General features: G+C 43.0%; 1 protein-coding gene across 5 annotated transcripts in view; it reads left to right on the top strand.

Annotated features, from left to right (window-relative positions):
- ELMO1 (engulfment and cell motility 1) overlaps positions 1-3,910 on the top strand; it is a 312,145-nt gene extending 308,235 nt beyond the window's left edge. For all 5 annotated transcript variants that reach the window (XM_062569560.1, XM_062569561.1, XM_062569563.1 and 2 more), the window contains one exon: positions 2,593-3,910. In XM_062569560.1, coding sequence (XP_062425544.1) covers positions 2,593-2,793 — 201 coding nt within the window. In that variant the 3' untranslated portion in view covers positions 2,794-3,910. The remainder of the gene's footprint in view (positions 1-2,592) is intronic.
- Positions 3,911-20,342: the final 16,432 nt, after the last annotated feature.

The following is a 20,342-nucleotide window of genomic DNA, read 5'->3' as shown; positions in this document are numbered from 1 at the left end:
TGAGGGAAATCTTAAGATTTGGAAAGCTTTGTGTGAAACACCAAGAATGATGTTAGTACATGAGAATTTCAGGTTTCGTTATTTTTTAAGTACTTCTCCAGTCCTTGTGGTTGTAGAGTGATGTTTGAATGTGGAAATCAAATGTGTCCTAAAAAGGAAATCTGAACTAGGATCATAAGATAATTCAGGTTGGAAGGGATCTTTGGAGGTCCAGAGGCCAACGTCCTGCTCAAAGCAGGCTCACCTTGAGCTTAGACCAGGTGGCTCAGGGCTGTGTCCAGATGGGTCTAGAAAACCTCCAAGGATGGAACCTGCACAACCTCCCTGGCTGTCTTCAAAACATTTCTTTAATAAAATCTCATTACTGAACCAATATCATAGAAATTTGAATTTCATTCTTGCACACTTAAGTTGGGCAATGCTCTTAGCCATCTGTTGGAGCTTACTGCTAGCTAAAGGATTCAGCACTATGAGATCACTCTGTTATATTTGTTTTTCATTTGAATACTAATAGTTGGTTTCAACTACATAGGAAAAAAATGGATTAATCCTATCCTTGATTTTTGACAGAGAAACTGATGAGGGAGGTTATAATTAGGTTTCATTGGAGTTTTATGAAAATGAATCTGTAGTAAATTAATTTTTCAGTGGCTCTTAGGCTGTTTTGCATATTAAAAAGAAAAAAGCTTCTGAATGAATGCTTCCATTTTCTAACCAGCTCATTAGGATTTCTCTCTGCTCAGAATGTAGAGGAGTTTAATTAGATGCACTTGCCAATATGGAGATTGGAGAGGAAGCCCCTTTTACAGGCCATTGCACTCATCTGAATTGAGGCCAGAATTTGGTTTCTCTGGACCCTGAATGAGTTATATCTGGAACAGGAGCGAACTGCAGTTCTGCTTGTCCTGGCACCCTGGGATTCTTCCCAAGTAAGCACTGGCCATACCCACTGAGCAGGTTTTACATCCAGTGCTGCATCTGTGGAATGGATTCCCCACACTTCTGTAAGCTGAGCAGGGTCTTTTGCCAGTCTGTTCCTTTCTTCACAGGGAAAACTTTCCCAAAGATTGCTTTTAAGCAAAACATTAAAAAATTATATTCAAACATAATTATGTTTCTAGGATAGTTTTTTTCTTTCTCTGATGTTCTGAATCCATTCTGTAAAAAATCACATGCTTCAAAAGTAACACACTTCAAGAGCCTTGAATAGGCAGGGTAAGTAGGTTTCTTTAGTGCTTAATATCAAGACAGCCTGAGCCATAAAGTCTCCACTATATAGCTAATCTCATATTAAAGCTACAGCTTGGCTTATCTACACTCCGGGTGAAATTTGAGCTCTGCTACCATTCTGTTACTGACTTAAATGGGTCAGATTTCACTCATGGATGCTGGAAGTGTGTTAAACATCCTATTTTAAAAACATGCCCTTTTTTCTGGATGAAGACGTACCCCAAGAGGTTGGAGGGGGAGTTCTCTTTCTTATAAACAATCATTTCTGCTGTAGCATAAAGTCAACTGTGGCTATCTTTAAACTTGTAGCAAATGGTCAGCTAAATTTAAAATCCATTTTTTGGCATGAAATCTAGCAGAAGCATTTGTAAGATAAAAATGCAGTTACGGTTGATTTAATTTTCTCCTGCAAACTAGGACACACAAGTTCATGATTGAAATCTTTATTTTTAGATGATGCCATTTGAGTACTTCTGTTCATAGTTGCATAAATGGCTTTTAGTAATAAACGAAAGTGATTTATTTGATAGAAGTTGACTCTAGCCCACCAGTCTTCCATGGGTTTGTTGCTTATTTAAAATGGTTATTCATCCCATGTTTATCCTAAACTGTCAGTCATTGGAGAAAGTGGCATCTCCTATTAGGAAAAAGGTAACAATATGGAATTGGTTTTAGAGGCCAGTTCAGTCTTTGTAGCATTTAGAGTTACACCAGATAGCTTGGCATTTTATTTTCCTGAAGGATACCATATTGATTGACTCTGTAGTTTTGATGTGTTATTTTGTGCTCTGTAAAATAGTGGTAGATATAGATATGTAAACAAGAACCTATCTCTGCACAGGTCAATTGATAGCACTTTTACGTAGGTTAACTTTGCTGTAAATTAAACTAGACGATTTGCAGAGAATTTCGTATAGAAAGAGTCAAGGGGGATTTTGAATGAAATTGAGCTCACCTAACTTAGCTGTCTTGGAATTAAATGTTTAAGAAAGGCAGGCCTTCTCTGTAAATACTGGGAAAGGGAGGAGAAGGAGGCCTCTCCAGAGGTTCTTTGTCCGAAGTCAGGTACCATTCTTCCTCCCATAATTACTCAGGAATAGTCAGCAACAACTTGGACAAGATGCCTAACTTCTGAATACCTGAATTTTGTCATTTCTTCCTATTTCAATCAATTTTTTGTTCATTTTCGGAGCAACTCTGTGGCATGTCTTCCTCATAGTATGAACTAATAAGATGAATCTACCTCATTGTATGTCTCTTCATAAGTCTCTGAGGGAGCAATAACTGTAGAGGAAAGGCCTGCTAAGCGGTTTGTATATGGAAAGTCTACTAATGGTAGTTTTTTGTCCTTTCCCTGTGCAGTACTGTGTATGGACCGATGGGCTGAATGCCCTTCTTGGGAAGGATATGTTGAGCGATCTAACGCGGAACGACTTAGACACACTGCTCAGCATGGAGATAAAGCTACGCCTCCTTGACTTGGAAAACATACAGATCCCGGATGCTCCCCCACCCATCCCGAAGGAACCTAGCAACTACGACTTTGTTTATGACTGTAACTGAGGCTGCCACTGAATCTTGCATCAAAACTGGAAATACTATAACTGGAGAGATAAAAAAAAAAGAGAGAGAGAGAGAGAGAGAGAATGAGAAAAGAAGAACCCGCTTGTGCACCTTGGATTTTGGCTTTGGGGAGGGGTGTTAAAACACTTGCATTCCTCCCTGTTCCCTGCGTCCTTCCTTCCCCTGTTCCCATCTTCCCCATTGCTCATCCAAATCCACATTGCTTTAATTAACTTCTAGTTGCAGGCCAGTGGCCATGCGTAAGGTGAAGACCACCACTAAGAAGCATCCTCCTGAGGACTTTTTTTACATTTTTAATACTGGAATAGACATTCTTAATTATAAGGACATTGCTACCAAACTGCATGCCTGTGAAACCCACTTGGCAGGGGAGAGGCTTTAACTGGAAGGAGGGGGGAGGTAGGGAGCAGAAGCAGCTACTGTAAGCAGAAGATTTCCCCAGACACTCCCAAGAGTCTGCTCACAACTGAATCCAAAGCAATGACGAAAATTGTTAACTGCTTCCCAGTGCTTGCACCACTTGTCACTGCCATTATTCTTTCCGCCATCACCTCAGCTCATGTCACCGGCCTTGACCCAACTGATCGGCTCTCAGAATGGAAAGTCTGCAGGTTTTTGCTGTACCATACGCTGCAATGCTGCGACAGCTTTTAACTTTTCCTTCCAGCTCTTAAATAGCCCTACACTAGCAAATCACTAGCACAGACTGTGTATGAAGCCACTAGCGTGTTCTGTCCCTATAGCATTCCCTAAGCCTCAGTTGCCTCTAAAATTGGCTTGTTGCTACTCAAAGTGATTTTTATTTTCTTGGTCCAAAGTTCAGCAGTAGTTTCGACTTAATTCAAACTGCCAAACATCCAGGTTTACATTGTTGTCATTGCTACAGTGTTACAAATTTGCAAGGGATTTTTTTATGTACGGGTTCTAATTTTTTTTTAATTTTATTTTGCCAAACAAATATATTTAATGAAAAGTTCATTGTGAGTACTTTTGGGGGGGGTGATATTTTTACTTAATTTCCATTTGGAACATTTCCCGAAGGGAGGAAAACAATATTCCCTTCAACTTCACTGTTGAATAAAAATCTGAGATGTGATGATTCTTGGAATTTTGTTTTTTCTTTTTGAAGTTGTCTTTTATTCTTGCATTTTCCTAGCAATTCTGAAGCCTTTGGTACAAACAGGAGAGGGAAAGGTGAACCTTTCTTTTGTACATCTGATTTCATTTACTTACTTGTTCGTGGTGATAAAAATGAAGTGTGACTGGAGATCTCCATTGCTTTAGGAATATGAGCCTTCATATAAGGAGGAGCCTTTGGGAAATCTGAAATTAGAGCATACTGATATGTTCACAGTCTACTCAAGGCTGCTACTTACAGCATGTTTGCTGGAGTATCTGTTCCTTGTGCTACTGTTTTCTCTTTGGAGAAGGTTTTTTGCTGCAAAGGAATGGTACTGGGGAGGTTTAGGCTTTGCAGGATGGATTGGTCCCCCTTCTTTGTTTTCTTCTAGATATTTCACTGCATGTGATCTCTCTTACCCTAGAAGTGTTGGGTCAAGACCTAGAAGAATCCGTTGGCCCTTACTCTTCTCCACACAAGCTGAAGACAAATGGTAATTTGTGTGAGTTCTTCTCTTGCTTGGACCCAGTCTAAAAAGACCTTGAATGGGTTTTATCAGATGTTGTGCTACTGAGAAACATAGAGGGTGGTATGAGTTTAGATGCACATACAGGACCTCAGCTTAGGTTAACTTCGCTTCCACCCAGATCTGGGGCAAACTTCCTGATTGACTTCACACCAGGTAGAGGAGAGAAATAACATCCTTCAGGTGGATCAGAGGGGAGAATGAGGAGAGCATTGTATAAATTCAAGCACAAGAGTCCTAAAGAAGGTATCTTCCTGACGTTGTGTTTGCAGTATTTGGTAAGTGCCTTGATCTAGCAGGAGGTGTAGATTGGTTTAGATGGTGAAGGATGGTAAAGACAGGAAAAGAGACTCTGACTTAAACACTGGAGTAGGAAGTTGCAATGGACCATGTTCTGAGAGAAAATTCAGTATGAACGAGAATGAGGATATGCAGTGTGAGAGCTGGAAATGTTTTATTCTCTGAAATCTTGTCAGACTGCAGCAAAAGTGGTCAGGGTCAGGAGTCTCTGGAGAGAAGGCACTGACTGCCACAGGAGATTTCAGAGGGGGCCTGGAGACAGAGGATAGAAGTAGAAATGTCTCTCTTACCAGACACTGATGCTTCCTCTTGTCAAGGAAGACAAGTCTCGGAGCAGAACAAAGATTTTAAGCTCTTTTATTAAGCTCGCTGACCTAGCTGGATGTTTGCGACCTGGCTGTGCATAACCTTTGCTTTTTATTTACAGGCTGCAGAGCTGTGCTTCAGCTGTGTGTTACACATTGTCGAAAGAAACAGCTTTCGCTTCCAAGTAATAAGAGCCAAATGCTGCCTGGTCAGTGGCGATGACATGCATTGATCTTAGCAGGAACTTGTCTGCGTCGAAATCAGAAAGGAGCAAAAACAAAGCTGTCCTCCTGAGGACAGCTTGAGCCGAAGGGAAAGATTAGGCTTGACCCCCCCACCAAGGTGAGTGCCCCAGATTGCACACCTAGAGTCCAGGGAAGGCAGTGGGTTTCACTAGACAAACGCCTTGGGCCAGTCCTCATTACACTAATGCACCTTGACTCTGCTCCAGCAGCGTAATGCTCCTGAGCACGAAACACTCGCAGCTGGCTCTCGTTATATCCCTTGGGCACGTAGGCTCCTTCCTGCCCCATGACTCCTCCTGGCAGATGCTGCTCTCTCAGGTGGCAGGCTGATGCTGTAGCCCCATTGCGGGGCTAAGGCTCACCATCTTGAAGGGCTCCACCTTCAGAAGAGCCCTGCTAGCACCTCATCTCCTCACATGGCCCAGCTCTCATTGTAGACCTTTTCCACATGGGCAGGCATGCTTAATCTGTTACCCCTCGTATGTCCCACCCTGCTAGAAGAAAGAAGAAGCTAGAGAGATGTGTTGGCATGATAGCCCATGCAGCTATTTTAAAAGCACTCCCACAGCAATGCGAGGGCCATAGTGCAAACAAGAATCCTGCCTTCAGGTTCTAGAGCTGTCAAACAAAATTTCTTCACCATTATGAAATTCAAAAATACGTTCAATGATGAATAAGTAGCCTGTTGCTTCCTATTCATTTAAAAAAATGAGAATGAAAATGACAAATTGATTTGTTCATGCTGTTGTGTATTCTAGAAAAGCTTTTAAGGTTTCACATTCAAGGAGGAAAAAAGATTGGTATTGCAGTTTTTTGTATAATTTCAAAACATTAAGTGGGTAATTGCTTATAAAAGTCATAAAAGGGAGAGAGAAGGAAAAAAATAGTAAGTTTAATTTTAGCAGCTGTTTTTGAAGTGATTTTTCTTTTGAAAGTGAATACTTGTTCACTAGAAAACTTAAGAAAAACATGTATCTTGGTAAGTCAACTACTTGCCCTGCTTGTAAGGACAAGAAGAGAGGTGGTGCTAAGTAGTCCTGCACAGAAGCAAGATACGTGTCATAGAAAGGCCATCTCATGGCTTTGATGACTGTCTCTTAGACGCAGCTCCTTTTTTAGCTTGGTGAACTCTTTTACTAAGCATTAGAACTTGCAGGAAAATAGCTTTCTCTTACAAAGAGGCAGATAAGAGATGACTCGGTCTTTAGGGTTGCAATATGACCATGTCATATTGCATGGCCACTATTTTTGCCAAATCCTCTCATGATGTCTTTGTGCCTTATCCAGGATTGCATTTTGCTTGCCCAGGGCATATGCTGCCAACATTTCTCCCATGTCAGTAGTCCCAGGCAGTTCAGGCATGTCACGTGCGTACTGATAAGTGAAGGCCTCTGGAAATCTAGTGGGATCTGCTAGCTGAAGCAAAACTGTCCTAACCATGCTCTGCAGCATGCTGCAGCATGTGCAGAGGCGCAAGGGAGCCCTGCACACCTTCAGCTGCCCTGGAGCCACCTCAGCAGCCCTTGCAAGAGGGAGGCATCAAAAGGAAGAGAAACAAAAATCCCCTTTGAGCACGTGGTGATGGAGAGAGAGGGACACACACACACACAATGCATCAAATGCCAGTCTGCTTCTTAGTTGCTTGTCATTCCCTTGGGCAGCAATGGTCAGAGATGGCTCTGATGCCGACAGCTCTGAGGTGCTGTTAATGTTCAGCAATAATCAGCGGTGGAGGATGTCTGGAGGAGGAGGACATGCTTGTACTACCACATCCCTGCCTTTCTCCCTCTCTTTTGTTATTGCTGCTTACTGACAAGTAAATGCCAGTAGCTTGACTGTCAGGGGAGAGCTGTTTGCCTAAGGAATGTAATAAGCTGAATGTGAGATTTTCGCCCTGTCCAGTTTCACTCTTGAGACAAAAGAGGATGTAGCCCTTACTGTCCTCAAGATATCTTTGCTGTCAGAAACAAACTTGGAATACTAAGTACCTGACGTTAAGAGCTCTTCCTCTTTGAATACCATCAAGGAATTGGAAGTGAAGAGAAATGGATTTCCCTTCAGATGCAGTCCCATAACCTCTACATGATCCTGAGGGTAAAATTCCTGTGAACTCTGGAAGACATTCATATGACAGAGGATTTGTCATTTGTGCTTGCTCACTCAGTGCTCCTTCACTAGATGATAATTATATTTAAATATGCATGTGGCTTGTTCCTTGATTAGCAACACACTTGTGCCTATCCCCAAGCAGCAAAGGTGATTTGATTTCAGTCTGATAAGCAGGCACCTAACTTCAAGTGCGTGCTTGTGGACGTGGCTATGTCATGGCCCACATAAGCAGAAAGGCTGGTTTACCAGGTACCGGGTTTTTGATACCTGTTTGCAGGCTATGCATGTAGTAAATTTCCTGTACGATATATGACACCAGGTGCCCCTAGTTACTGTAAGAGGTTAAATAAGATACCACTTGATTATTCAGTATCACTCCAGCTGCTTCATTCACCTTTGGGACTCATATAGAGACGAAAAGATTAAAGCACCCACCACTTTGTGTACAAAACCAGGTTGAAACTTGACAGGGGAATAGTGATAGTAGTGTCAAGAGCACAACTTCATTAGGGCATAACCATGTATGAATGGCTGTTGGCAGAGCCCTGAATTTTTAAAGTGAGGTGACTTCAATGTGCTGATACAGGCGATGCAGTCGCACTGCAGCCTCAGGATGGCAAGATTAAAAGAACTGGGGACAATTTCAAACTCATTTAATAGCATATATTTACATTATATTTTCACTTCTAGCTGGAAAGCCTTAAAGATCTCTCACTGAAGAGTAGAGCTGGTCCAATGCTGCTTTGTTTTCAGAGACACAGCTAGGGCAAGGGAAGTATTTCATTAGCCATTCTTCTCTAAGTAGATAGATTGCTATTAGAAATAGGAGAGTTTCTAACTTGATGTATTTTTTTTTGACTAGAAGATTTCTCAACTTTACAGTTGAGAGCCCCTGCGGACATCAGTAGCTTTTGTATTTTCATACTATCTTGGAAGAGCCAAACAAGTCTCCTCATGAGAGTCTCACCAAAACTGTGACTAATCCCATTTGCTTCCTGGCTATAGACTGCTTCCTCAGAGACATGAGCTATGGCAGCATTCACCATGCTGGGGGCCCTATGCTGCCCTCCTGGGCAGGTTGCTGGCCTTGAGTTTCAGCCTGGCAGTGTGATGGGGGGATGCTGACCAGGTGGTGGTGCACATTGCAGGTGGGAAGGAAAAGGGACATGTAGTACAGCTTCACCGAGTGATTCATCCAAGGGCAGACTTTCTTTCCTATGACACATAAGGATGTGTCTTGAGTGACTTTATTTCAATTGCCATTAGAGGGTTTTGCAGCCTGATTGAGCATTGCAATTAAGCTCTCTCTTGATGAAACCTTGTGAGTCTAATTTTAATCTTGTTGGCAACATGGTGGTCAGCCTAGACTGATAATGTTTTGGGTCCTTTGGGTTGTTATAAGGGGAAGGAGGCTGATTGTCTCCTGTTTAGTAAGAGGCAGCAGGTTTTCCAAGGGATGGCTGCATCCTCTCAATCTCTCTTGAAATGTCTCAAATTTTATATCTCCTTCCCACTCATCCTCCTGAGAGGTGAAGGCACATTGGAAATGTCTGCTGTCCCATCAGCAGGTCACATGCAGGCTGGAGGGCAAGACTATGGGACTTGGACACGTGCCTTGAGGAGGACAAGCCGGAAGGGAAAACTCCTCAGCAAGGCTAGCCATCATGCAGAGGATATGCAGCCATGGCCCAGCACCTGGGAAACCATGAGCAGGAGCTGCCATGAGATCTTTCTTGTGGGGTAAGTTCCCAGGGATCAGCCTGTGCTCTAATTCCCTGCGAATTAGCAGAGAGTTTGTTATGTTGGAGTAGCTATGGGAGAAGTCAGGAGCAGTAATGCAGGAATCTTTTGGGATTCAAAAAATAGAAGTTTTTTGTAAGTGCTTAATTGTGGGCTCTGAGGACCCAGGTGCTGGTGGTTGTGGAGGAGAAGGGTGGTGGTGCAGAGCTGCTGGCTGCTTGTGTCTTTCCTAGAAGAAAATGACTCACCTGTAGGGTTTTCCCAGGGCGTAGCTCCTTCACCGAGCTCCCCTCTCACCCCTGAAGCAGCAGAAGCCTGGTGCATTTGGAAAGCTTTGAGCTGTGAGCAGGGAAATATGTGAAAGGTTTCTCTGCCAGGAGTATGACATTTAAGCACTGCCAGTAGGATTATTTCTGCTGTTTTTTCACTTGCTCTGGTCCCTCTGTGCATATTGTTTGACACATGATACTCTCAGTCTCTAACCTTTCTCAAAGCCCTGGGTTTTCCCTCCATCTGTCCCAGGGTCTCCAACCCAGGGTTGCTGCATTGATACATTTCCTTCATTTTCCCACCATTTCACCTATCACAAAAAGTCTTACAAGGGCAACCTGGCAGACAGGTTTCTTGTGAACATGCATCTCACGCATTTGATTCTTTGGTTTCTAATACAGTTCAAGCTCCACTTAAAACAGGTCGAAGCATTAAGGTGGGCTGGTTGGTGTGCAGCTTCTCCAGTGTCTGATAAGGTGATAAGATTATGTTTCCAGCTGAAGCCTTTGCTTCAGTGAGGGCCCCTACAGAGTCCTCCACCCCCATTTTCATAAGACTTGTAAGAACGTAATATTTCCGAGCCTCCTGTTGTCAAATCTGACAGCTCACAGGTGGGTGCACACGCTCCCGCATACAGGGTGCAAGTGCCTGAGCTTCGTTTCCCTAGAAAACACGGCTAAAACCGGCACGTTTGCAGGCTGACAGTGTCAAATGCTCCAGCGGACAGCATCAAGACGAGAGGGGATGGAGAAAACTGGAGCTGGAAGTGCTCTGACGGAGGCCAGCAGGTTAGCAGGGCTGTGCGGGCAGGGACACGCCTGCTTGGCGCAGCCATGAGCAGCCACGTGAGGAAGGGCACCGCTGTCAGCCAGCCTCACCCTCGAAAATATCTCTACCTGCAGTCACGCTCACAGTCCCACAGATGAAGTGAAGGTGACTTCCACAGCAGGGCACAGCACCAAATTGCTGAGGAGCACAGCAGGGAGGAACGAGAGAAAAAGAACTGCACAGGCAAAGCAGCCTTTCTAACTCAGACCTTGGCCGTGTTTCAGATTTTTTTGTTTTCTTTTGACCGCTGCTGTTGTGCCTTGTGAAAGTGCCCATTACTACAGCTGTGCTGCACAACTGTTTTAGTTACCTAAAATACGTAACACAGCGCAAGAAGCGTTGTGTCTGGGGACAGGGCACCTGGGTTAAGGGTGAGGAGAGGGGAGCCATGGTGTGATACAGAGCTGGTCAGGAAAATTGTTCTGAGCAGAATAATTTTCCCCTGGAAAATGCCACTAACAGAAAAATCAAAACATGCAGAAAAGATGAATTGTTGCTTTGGGAGAAGAATCAAGAATATAAGGCTGCTAAAACTTGCTGCTCAGACTGGTTTGGGACTGTCATCTATCACAGTTCTCCTTTTGAATGAATTTTTGTTTCAAGGATTTTTTTTTTTTTTTTTTTTTTTAGTACCAAGATATAAATTGTTTTTAAAAGTTAGAACTGAAATAAAATTTAATTTTTTGAGGTTTTTGCTTTCTTTTTTTGGAAAAAGTCTTGCATACCCCTCACCCTTGACCAGAAGTTCTGGCATTTGCACAGTTCCAGAGCCTAGAGTACCAAACCTTTATGCACTGAGAAAAAACATCCTCCTAGTCCATATACGTGACTTGAAATAAAAAGGTATCTGTTACAAGTCCATCAACAGTAACTCCTACAGAATGAATTGTACACCATTATTGTCACCCCAACATATACTTCCTGGCAAATGGGTTTGATGAAAAATGTAATCGAAGCACTGAAGTTTTGCAACATACAAGAGAATGGGCACAGCTATGAATCAAAACTGCACTCATAAATATGCAAATATATAAATATGTGTGTATATATATATATGTTTATATAAATCAAGCAGTAACTGTCTTCATTGGTTTGGTTTGGTACCATTCAGTACAGCTAGAGCACAGTCTGAGTCCCAGTCTTGGGGGATGAGAGCCTGGACCTGAGCACTAACTCATGCTCAATTGCCCAGCAAGGTGTCCCATCTGCTCCAGGGTGGGTGTCAAATGTCTGCTGTGCCAAGCAAGCCCATACCACCAGGGAACTGTCACTTGCGTTGTATTTTTGTAGTTCTTGGCAGAGTTTAGTTTCTCTGAGGCTTGTACAACAAAGAGCAATTTTGTCAAGTGGGTAAGAAGTGGGGTGAGGGGGATTGCTTTCTTCTCCCATTTTGCTGTGGCTTGATAAACCCTCGATGCTGATTTTTGCAGGGAAGAAGGTGCTGGTGCTGAGCTTGGTGCCTTTTAAAACTGATTGCCTGTAAACGAAGGTGCTGACAGATGATTTAGCACGGTGTCTTGCTGGAGCAGTGCACCAGGTTTGACAGACTTGTGCCATCAGCCTGGAGCACCAGTTCCTCACAAGCACCAGAAAAGGCAGCTTTGCCTTTCCGGAGCCTTCTACACATGCCTGTTGGCTGCACCCTGGCGTTTGTCACTGTGTGGGGCTGCTTTCAAGGAAGGTCTTCCTGGAGGGACCAAGCAGCTCCAGCTTTTGTCAGCATGCCCATGGCACATGTGGCCCCATGCCAGGGATGCCCACAGCTCCCCACTCAGTGCCCTGGGTCCATAAGTGTGAATATGGCTCCTTCGTCACCGGCATCGCTGAATGGGGGCTAACGCTGCACTTCCTGCACTGGGAAGCCACTTCCATAGGTGATTGGTTGGTCAAGGTCCTGATGGAAATTAGTAATTTAATGCTGCCGAGACTGTCTTGTCATATTAATGCCAAATTAGAGCACAGAAGATGCCATGGGACCACAATTCTATACCACATATTGGAAAAGAAAAGAAGTTACAGTATAGTAAGACAAGAATCTGTAGGCACTCCCCACTTGTTAATGAACTAGTAATTCTCTAGCATATTCAAAAGATGTTTTCCAGCCTCTTGACTATATCAGCAAAGATCTATTTCCATCTTTACAATTTCACAGCTTCTGAAGCCCACTAATGGGCTTCCTTTGGGCAAAGATCCCTGTCTTTCAGCCAGTTTTGTAATGAATCACAGCTTCTTCCACACCACAAATGATAAATGCAGAAGTAACTCCACCCAGTTTTCACTTGAACTAAGCCATAGCCCTAAGCCAAAATTGTCTAATGAGTCAGAGGTGCAGCACTGCAGTATCATTTGGTATAGGATTTATTTAGGCACCCATACCCCAGGTGAAGATGTCAAATTTCCCTTTGCTTACTGATCTGGTGAAGACTCGAGCCGGGCTGTATTTTTACTCCTGAAATGCTCTAGAATGGGAAAGAGTAGTTAATGTTTTCAGGTGATATGTATAATTGTCTTAAAGAAAGGAATTATATTAGTAAAATAACAAGATTTCATTCTGCTTTGGCAATGAAGATAATAAATATTAATTGCTAAAAGACAGAGCTAGATGTGGAGTGATAGAATACGTGTGCAAGACCAGAATGACAACTGCTGGATAACTTGTGGGGAAGATCCTGGGATTTTGTGATGGCATCAGGAAATTTAATCTTGCATGAGCCATACCCTGCACATAGAGGGAATAAGGTCAGCTCTGTCCCTGTGATTCCATGTATTACATGCATGAAGAATAGCTCTGAACAGTCTGTTGCACTTGGGACAAATGCAGGATTAATAGCATTTTATGTTGGCTGTACCCTACCCAACTCATTGTTTGTGGTCTATACCTCCAGGGGATGGGAAGGTCTTATTAATTAATTCTCTTAATTCAAGCACCTGTAACTGATTTATATACTGCTCAGGGTCTGATCCTGCAGGATGCAGAGTGCTGAGCTTTACAAATCCCCAGCTGAGAGGAGTTACCAGATCTTATGCTGTAACAGCCAGTTGAAAGTGCTAGTAATTGGCAAACCTGTGCTGCCCTTTCCCCAAGTCAGCTAATATACAGTGTTTGTTGCCCAAAAGTAAGTGGGGACTCTTCCAGTTGCTCTGGAAGAAGATGAGGGTGAATGATGCCTGGAGGAGCAGGAGTTTTTGCTGCTGGTAAAGCAGAGGATTGTCTTTTCTTTCAGGGGATGCAGGGGCAGAGATGTGGCTTTTTAGCAAGACCTTCAGCTGGTCCTCAGCAACTACTCTTGCAACTCAGAGTGCCTTGTTGCCAGACCCTGTTGCTGCAACCAGCCATGGGGGGGGGGGAGGGGAGCGGAGCTGGTTTTAGCGTGTGTGTGAGCCCATCTGCTACGTGGATAGTTACTGACACTTGCTCCCATTCCTCTCTTTCAGGCAATACCACTGCATTGGGTCATGCCTGGAAAGTCATTGCTGGAGCTAAGAGGATGGAGACCCCGTTGTGAAACACAGGTTGTGCCTGCAGCTGCGGTTGGGTTCTCCATGCCCTCTCAGGACGGCAGGACACATAGGTGTGATGAATAGGCTATTCAGTGGGTAACAGCACCATTCCTACCTACAGCTGAATCGCCTCAGGAAAAGGGTAGCCAAACAATCAGGCAATATTTTAAAATGAGAGGTCACAGTAAGCTCTTGTCCTGCCCAGGTTGCTGGAGGAACAGGGGGTTTTGCACTCTGTGCTGTGAGGAGCAAGGTGGGTTTTGCTCTGTACATATATTATCTATATGGTGTGTGATATACAGGTACAAACAGCCATAAACCTAATGCCATCAACAGCAATAAAAATACTGTTTACTAATTAGCACCAAAATTAACTTCCAAACTTGAGCAAGACATATTGTGCCAAGCCCCTCGAAATGAAAGCTTCCTCCTACACTTGCACAATAAGGCATTTCAAAATTAATCATCCTTTTGAATAAAATTGAAAGTTTCCTTCCCTTTGTATTGCAGAGATGCCATAACAATATGAAATCTTTGAATTAACTATTGCAGATAGATAAACTATCAGAGACCTTTTTCTTTCTCTAGTCAAGGGGGGAAAAAATCTACTTCTATATTTTTTCCTTCCTTGTAAATGTGACAAAAGAAATGTCTATCTAGACATGAGTCTTTTTGCCTAAGACATATCCAGTGTGTATGCGCGCATACATATGTGTGTGTAGAGCTCTTGCCTTCTTTCAGCAAAAGCAGACAGTAATTCTGCCTGTCTCACTGCCCTTTTCTAAAAATGCCAGAGTCATATTCATGTTATGGCATGTCCCAAGTGCCCTAAATACCTAAATATAAGTGAGCAGCTTTAAAAACAATTAAAGACTTAGCTACCCATATTCAGGGAAAATTAACCATTAGATCAAAGATAGGTGGCTCTTTGGTACTTTTTTTTTTTTTTTTTTTTTTTTTTTTTTTTTTTTTTTTAGGGTTATTATCTTTCTCAGAAATGCCTTAGTGCCTTAGGAGAGAGCTACAATGTGAAAGGAGGCTCTGAAGATGGATGCCCCCATGGACAGCCTGTGCGGAAGGGTGGTTGGTGCTACAACAAGAAGCTGAAGACACATTGGTTGTGCACTGCAGGCCAGATGTGATGACCTGGAGGACCACACTAAGCTAGTGAGAGCGAAGTCCAAAACAAAGGTGAGAACGGAAAGAATCTGTAGCATATTCACTTGATAAGCAGTGGCAATTAGCATGGCAAATTCTAGGTCTTGGGTCAGGAGACCACAGCAAAACCTGCCAGACTTTTGGGGTGGATACTGCTGGAAATATCACTTTATTTTCTTTCTATTGGAAATCCAGAACAGCACTTCAGGCAATCTGTATTCAGAGGGTCTTCTCCTTTATCTTACAGAGAGGAAGATAATGATTTATTTTTACATGAGTACAGTAATCTCCCATCGTTGGGCAAACTTTTCCAGGGCATCACAGAGCATCTCTGTGGCCTGCTTGCTCACCAGTTGCATTGGAGAGAGCAAAAATCATCTTGTGGAGCAGCTGTTCAGGCTCTCCAAATGACAGTATTTAGGAGACATACCAAACAGACTGCACCTCTGAGTCACAGTAATATGCCTCAGACTTTGTCTCCCGAGGCCCACCTGAAAGCTGCAGCTAAACATGGATGAACTGCTGTGGTCCAAAGCCATCTCTGGCAGTGTGCACAGGGGAAAGGAGGTGCTTGGAAGTACTTTGAGTATCTGTTATATTTGATAGGAGCAAAGCTCTGAAAACACAAGCAGTTGCTCAATAAATACCTCTACAGAGTTTTGGATAAAAGTCACAAATTCCCATCCTCTGTGGTGACTGTAGTTATTTTTGCTGGTCATCAAAAGAACCTGCTGAATCCCAGATTAAAGCAAAGAAATGGCATAGATGCATACATTATGAATTTCTCATCATTGTAATGTCTGAAATTATTGCCTAAAATAGCACAATGCACCCAATAAATCTAAAGCAGGTGCTCTGTAGTTTTGAAGGGCTGGAAATGACACCAACTTCAGGAAAAGGAAATAGTTTCTTTGTGCATCCTAAACAAAAGGGCACTTTACCTCTTTGGCACCCAATAGTGCCCAACCACTGTGTATAATTTTTGCCAGTGATGCTTTTGGGCTTTGACTGCTCATCTTAAAACACTTCACCTAGATTTAATATTCAAGAAGGCCAGTGCTAAGAATTTGCCGAGGAACCACTGAGATGCTTGTGAACGTGACCGTCTGAATCTTTTCTACTTCTGCTTGCTTCCTTGTCACTAAGTGCCTAGGAACTTACAAAATGGGCTAGTAAAATTTCTTAACCCACTTTCATTTTGCTTTCCACATGAGACCTTTGGGGCAGGAGACTTGCTTTCCAGAGGGCTCTGAAAGCAGGAATTTGGCTTTGCCTTCCCCTCCTCAGCCTGCTGGCAGTGGGACTAAAGCAAACCACACTGCTGACAGCAACAAAAGCCCCGGCTCTTGGCCCAGGCAGCTGCGCTGTGGCCATCCGTGCTGGTGCCTCTGAGGGCAGCAGCTCCCTTGGGGCACTCGCTCCTGCAGGCTAGTAGGAGGCAATGAAGTGACTTTCACCCCTCTGCACTACAGAGGCCAAACAGGGAAAGCCTTGGGTAAAAAGACAGGTAAGAAGACCCAGATACCCAGATCACTGGATGTCTGCATAAATAACATTTTGTACTGTGGCTGAGGCACCTACATCTTCCCAACTAGGTGCTCATTTCACATGTGCTAATGGGATACCTGGCTATGTGCTGCGCTCTACTTCTGCTCCAAGAAGAAACTTGGAAATTTTGGTCTACTGCCTGAGCAAAGCAAAATTCTCTAGTTTGTACTTTATCTTTTATCTAGACTTAGACAAACTCCACTGTTGCTGTATCGTGCAGAAGCAAGCAAATTCAGTTTCTCTGCTGGCAATTCACAGCACCATTGCTGCACAAAAAGTGCACTCATATACTGCAGTAAAAGATGTTTCAGATATACGTGGAATTGATTTGGGCATACTCAGCTGTATAATTACTATAATTTCTGCTTCCAGGAAAATGCTGCCTTACATTTCTTGGGGTCTGATCATTGCTAGAGGCAGCTGCTATTCTGTGTTCAGTTCAGGGACCAGAGATTTCCAGACCATAGCTGATTTCTTCCTTGGCTTTATGTGATGGGAATTCAGTGAAGAGTGGCAGGCTTACAGCTGGGGTCTGCCTGCTGCCTTTTCTTCAGACTGAGAGCGCCACTTAGCTCGGTTCCCAAAAGGCATCTGCATTTAATTCTGCTTCCAGAAGCAAGAGGGATGCGCTCTTATTCTTCATGCAGTGAAGTTTTTCAGGTGGAAGTCATTCAGTTGCCACTTGGTTGACCTTCTGGGTATAGTATTAGACCTAAATGTTCATTCAGGTATCTTCATTGTGAGAAATGACGCTCCTGAGGGGAAGGAGTTTTATTGGAGGTTATTTAACACCTGAAAGGCTTGTTGTTAACTTGTCTGTTGCTTTAAATACAAATAAATACTAAGTCTACGTGATGAACGGTGGTAAATAAATAATCTGGAGACAAAAAAACTTTAGGTAAGTGTTAGCTTATTTTCTAAGGCAGGAAGAAAGGGGAACTACTACAGCTCTGTCATGCTTCAGAAAAATCCTGGATAACATTCCTGATTCCTCCTCTGCCTATTTATCAGCTAGTTATATGTCATTAAGCCTACCTTATACAGGTAAAGAAAAGAAAATTTAAGATCAGAAAGTAAAACCTGGATAATCTTTCTCCTCTGCTATGCTATCCAGCAGCTTTATCAGGAAAAAAGAAAAAATCAGAAAAGCCCAAACTCTACTTGTTTTGTGGTCAGGGTGGCTGTGGACACCTCTTTGCAGAAAAGGGAGGTGGGCCCAGACTTCACAGGCTTGGAGCACGTTATTGCATTAGAGCAATTGATTTGTGAGGCAGAAGATTGTCTGCTCTTCTCGTCTGAACAATTTAGTTGGCTAGACTTTGCTAATGCGTATGCCTATATCCCTCATACTTTAATAAACCATGCCCTGAGCATATATCAGGTTTCTAAAAGGATTCAGCAACTCATTGAAAGGTATTATAGCTCTTTTTTATGCACCAGAGCGAGAACAGAAAGACATCGGGAAGGTATTATAACAGGCTGAACATTTATCTGAAATGCTATTTATATTTCATTGAATTGGCTAGCTAAATCAGCTGAAAAGGACTGCAGAAGGCCAATAATAAGAAAGGGAGGCAGTCAACCGGTCAGCCATCCCACAGTGCACAAAGGACCGCGTCTTGATGGATGGTTTAAAGACTCCAACATGTGTGGAAGGACCAGAGACCAGGTGGAAATATCTTGCATTCAGGGGACAGCTTGAACGGGGAAAAATCTGATCTGCTACCTGATTTCCCCCTCACTTACAGTTTTATAATCATTTTGCTGCTACTTTTGATTCCGGAGGGGTTATTCAGAGTATTAAAAGAAAGAGTCATGCCTGTCTTCTGCAGGTCTGAGTCTCTTCTGACAGGAATTAGCTGTCTCAAATTTGCATTGAATTCCACACACCTTATCAAGTCTGCCAGCATGAGGCTGAACAAGTGCTGTTGTTTTTAACTGAGTATTTTCCCTAGCTGGAATGGGCCAGAAAAAAAGAAAACAAAATACTGATTCTGAAGCAAGGAAGAGTCAAATTCAGCGGATATTCATCTATAAAGTAGAAAGAAGGAAGTATGGTTTTCTTAATGCCCAGTGATTTTGAAGAGGCACTTTTCTGTTTCATAGCGACGCGGCCACAAATTGTGGTAATTAAAACCATCTACCCATGTTGTACTCTCGTGTATATATACAAGTCGAAAACACTGGAGTCAGAGCAGTGCATCAACATGAAGTCTGATGTAAGTGAAAAGGCAAACAAATGCAGATAAGCTCCCCATGAATTTTCAGTGATACATGTGACGGATCAAGTATTGAGGGCTGACCTGGTACATGATTTTGGTTTGATTTAGCACTGACCAGTATCAGTGATGTCTGTGCAACCTTTACTGATGGTAGTCTAAATCTCAGCTTGTTTGAATTAGTGCATATGCAATCCTCTGAATGCTTTGAGTGCTTTCTTACGACCAGGTTTCCCATACAGCATGGAGACTCAGTACACGGCTGGCTGACCAATGATTTGGTTAATTATTAGTTGAAAAATCAGCTTGTACTGCCTTTGCATATTTGTATGTGGATGATGGATGCTATCCCTGCAGGGCCATTTTGCTGATGGAAATTGTCCAGCTCACCTGCAGGTCTTTTATTATCAAAGAGAATCAGCGAAATGTCCTTTTGAAAGGAAGAAAAATCCCCCAAACCCAGCTCTGTTACTGGTTTGTGAAGTGCCGTTAGCAGGGCATATGTTGACCAGGTCTCCTCCTGGGCAAGAAGTCCCAGTACTAGCCTCAGACAACACATTTAAATAATCTTGGAAAGTTTGATATGTGCTAAAACCATCTCCTATGACACTTGCCACCGTTCACTAACCCAAACACTGGAAATAATCTTCTTTTATCTGCACGTTCTGTGTTGATACCAAGACACTGTAGAGCCGCACTCCTTTGATTTGCAGTAGTGGAGGAAAGATCAAATGGAAAAACATCAACAACCATTTTTTTCCCTCTTCCTTTGGTGTTGTGCACTCCCATTGTAAATACTTACAGGCCAACACCATCTGGGGCAGCTCTTCCCCATCTGCCATACCCTCAATCAGCAATAAAACCGCAACCTTACAGGTTGGTGTGTCTCTGACAAAACTCGATGCAACCGTGATAGCTCTGCAGGGATGAGTGCCGTAGCCTGGATTCGGGCTTGCCTAGCAAGCCACTAGTTATTTATGGCAATGCACTAATTGGAGAAAATTGCCATCGTGCTGAGTTCGTAACGCTCGGCTCTTTCTTTTTCCGTATTTAAATGCCCAAGCTGCAGGGCAGTGCAGAGTCTTTCCCAGGCTGGCATTTATTTACAGCTGGCTCTTAGTTACTCTGTCACCTGAGTGTTTTGACTAATCCTTTCTAATTAATCCTTTCTCAGTAATATTGCCGCTCTGTTGCTCCTTACTTTCCAGGTTCACTTCTTTTGTCTAGATGGTAGCAGGAACTGCGTTTTATCTGAATCTGAAATGCAAGAAAATTGTGCTCACAACTCAAAATGCAGAAGCTATGTTGGTAAAGTTACACTGCAATAGACAGTGCTACGTGCGCACAGTAAGAACACAGCAATGAGGATTATTTTTCTGAATTAAAATCAATCAACTAAGAAAATGTACTGTGTAGCCACCTAACACAGCTGTATTTTTCCTGAGTTCTCTATTAAACAACCCTGAGTCTTGTTCCCATGTTTTGCTGTACCTGAAACTGAAGTAAGTAGTGTGTCAGTAACTTAAAGTTGCAAAAGCTCATATATCAACAGCTCTCACAGGCTGAGAGAGTTATTTCATTAAAGGTTACAGAATAGAGGATAATCATCTCAGCTACAGCTTAGTAATACCTTGGAACAAATTTTCAGATATGCAGGT

The sequence above is a fragment of the Rhea pennata genome, chromosome 2, assembly GCF_028389875.1.
Source record: "Rhea pennata isolate bPtePen1 chromosome 2, bPtePen1.pri, whole genome shotgun sequence".
NCBI lineage: Eukaryota > Metazoa > Chordata > Aves > Rheiformes > Rheidae > Rhea > Rhea pennata.
This window is presented reverse-complemented; position numbering and strand designations above follow the sequence as displayed.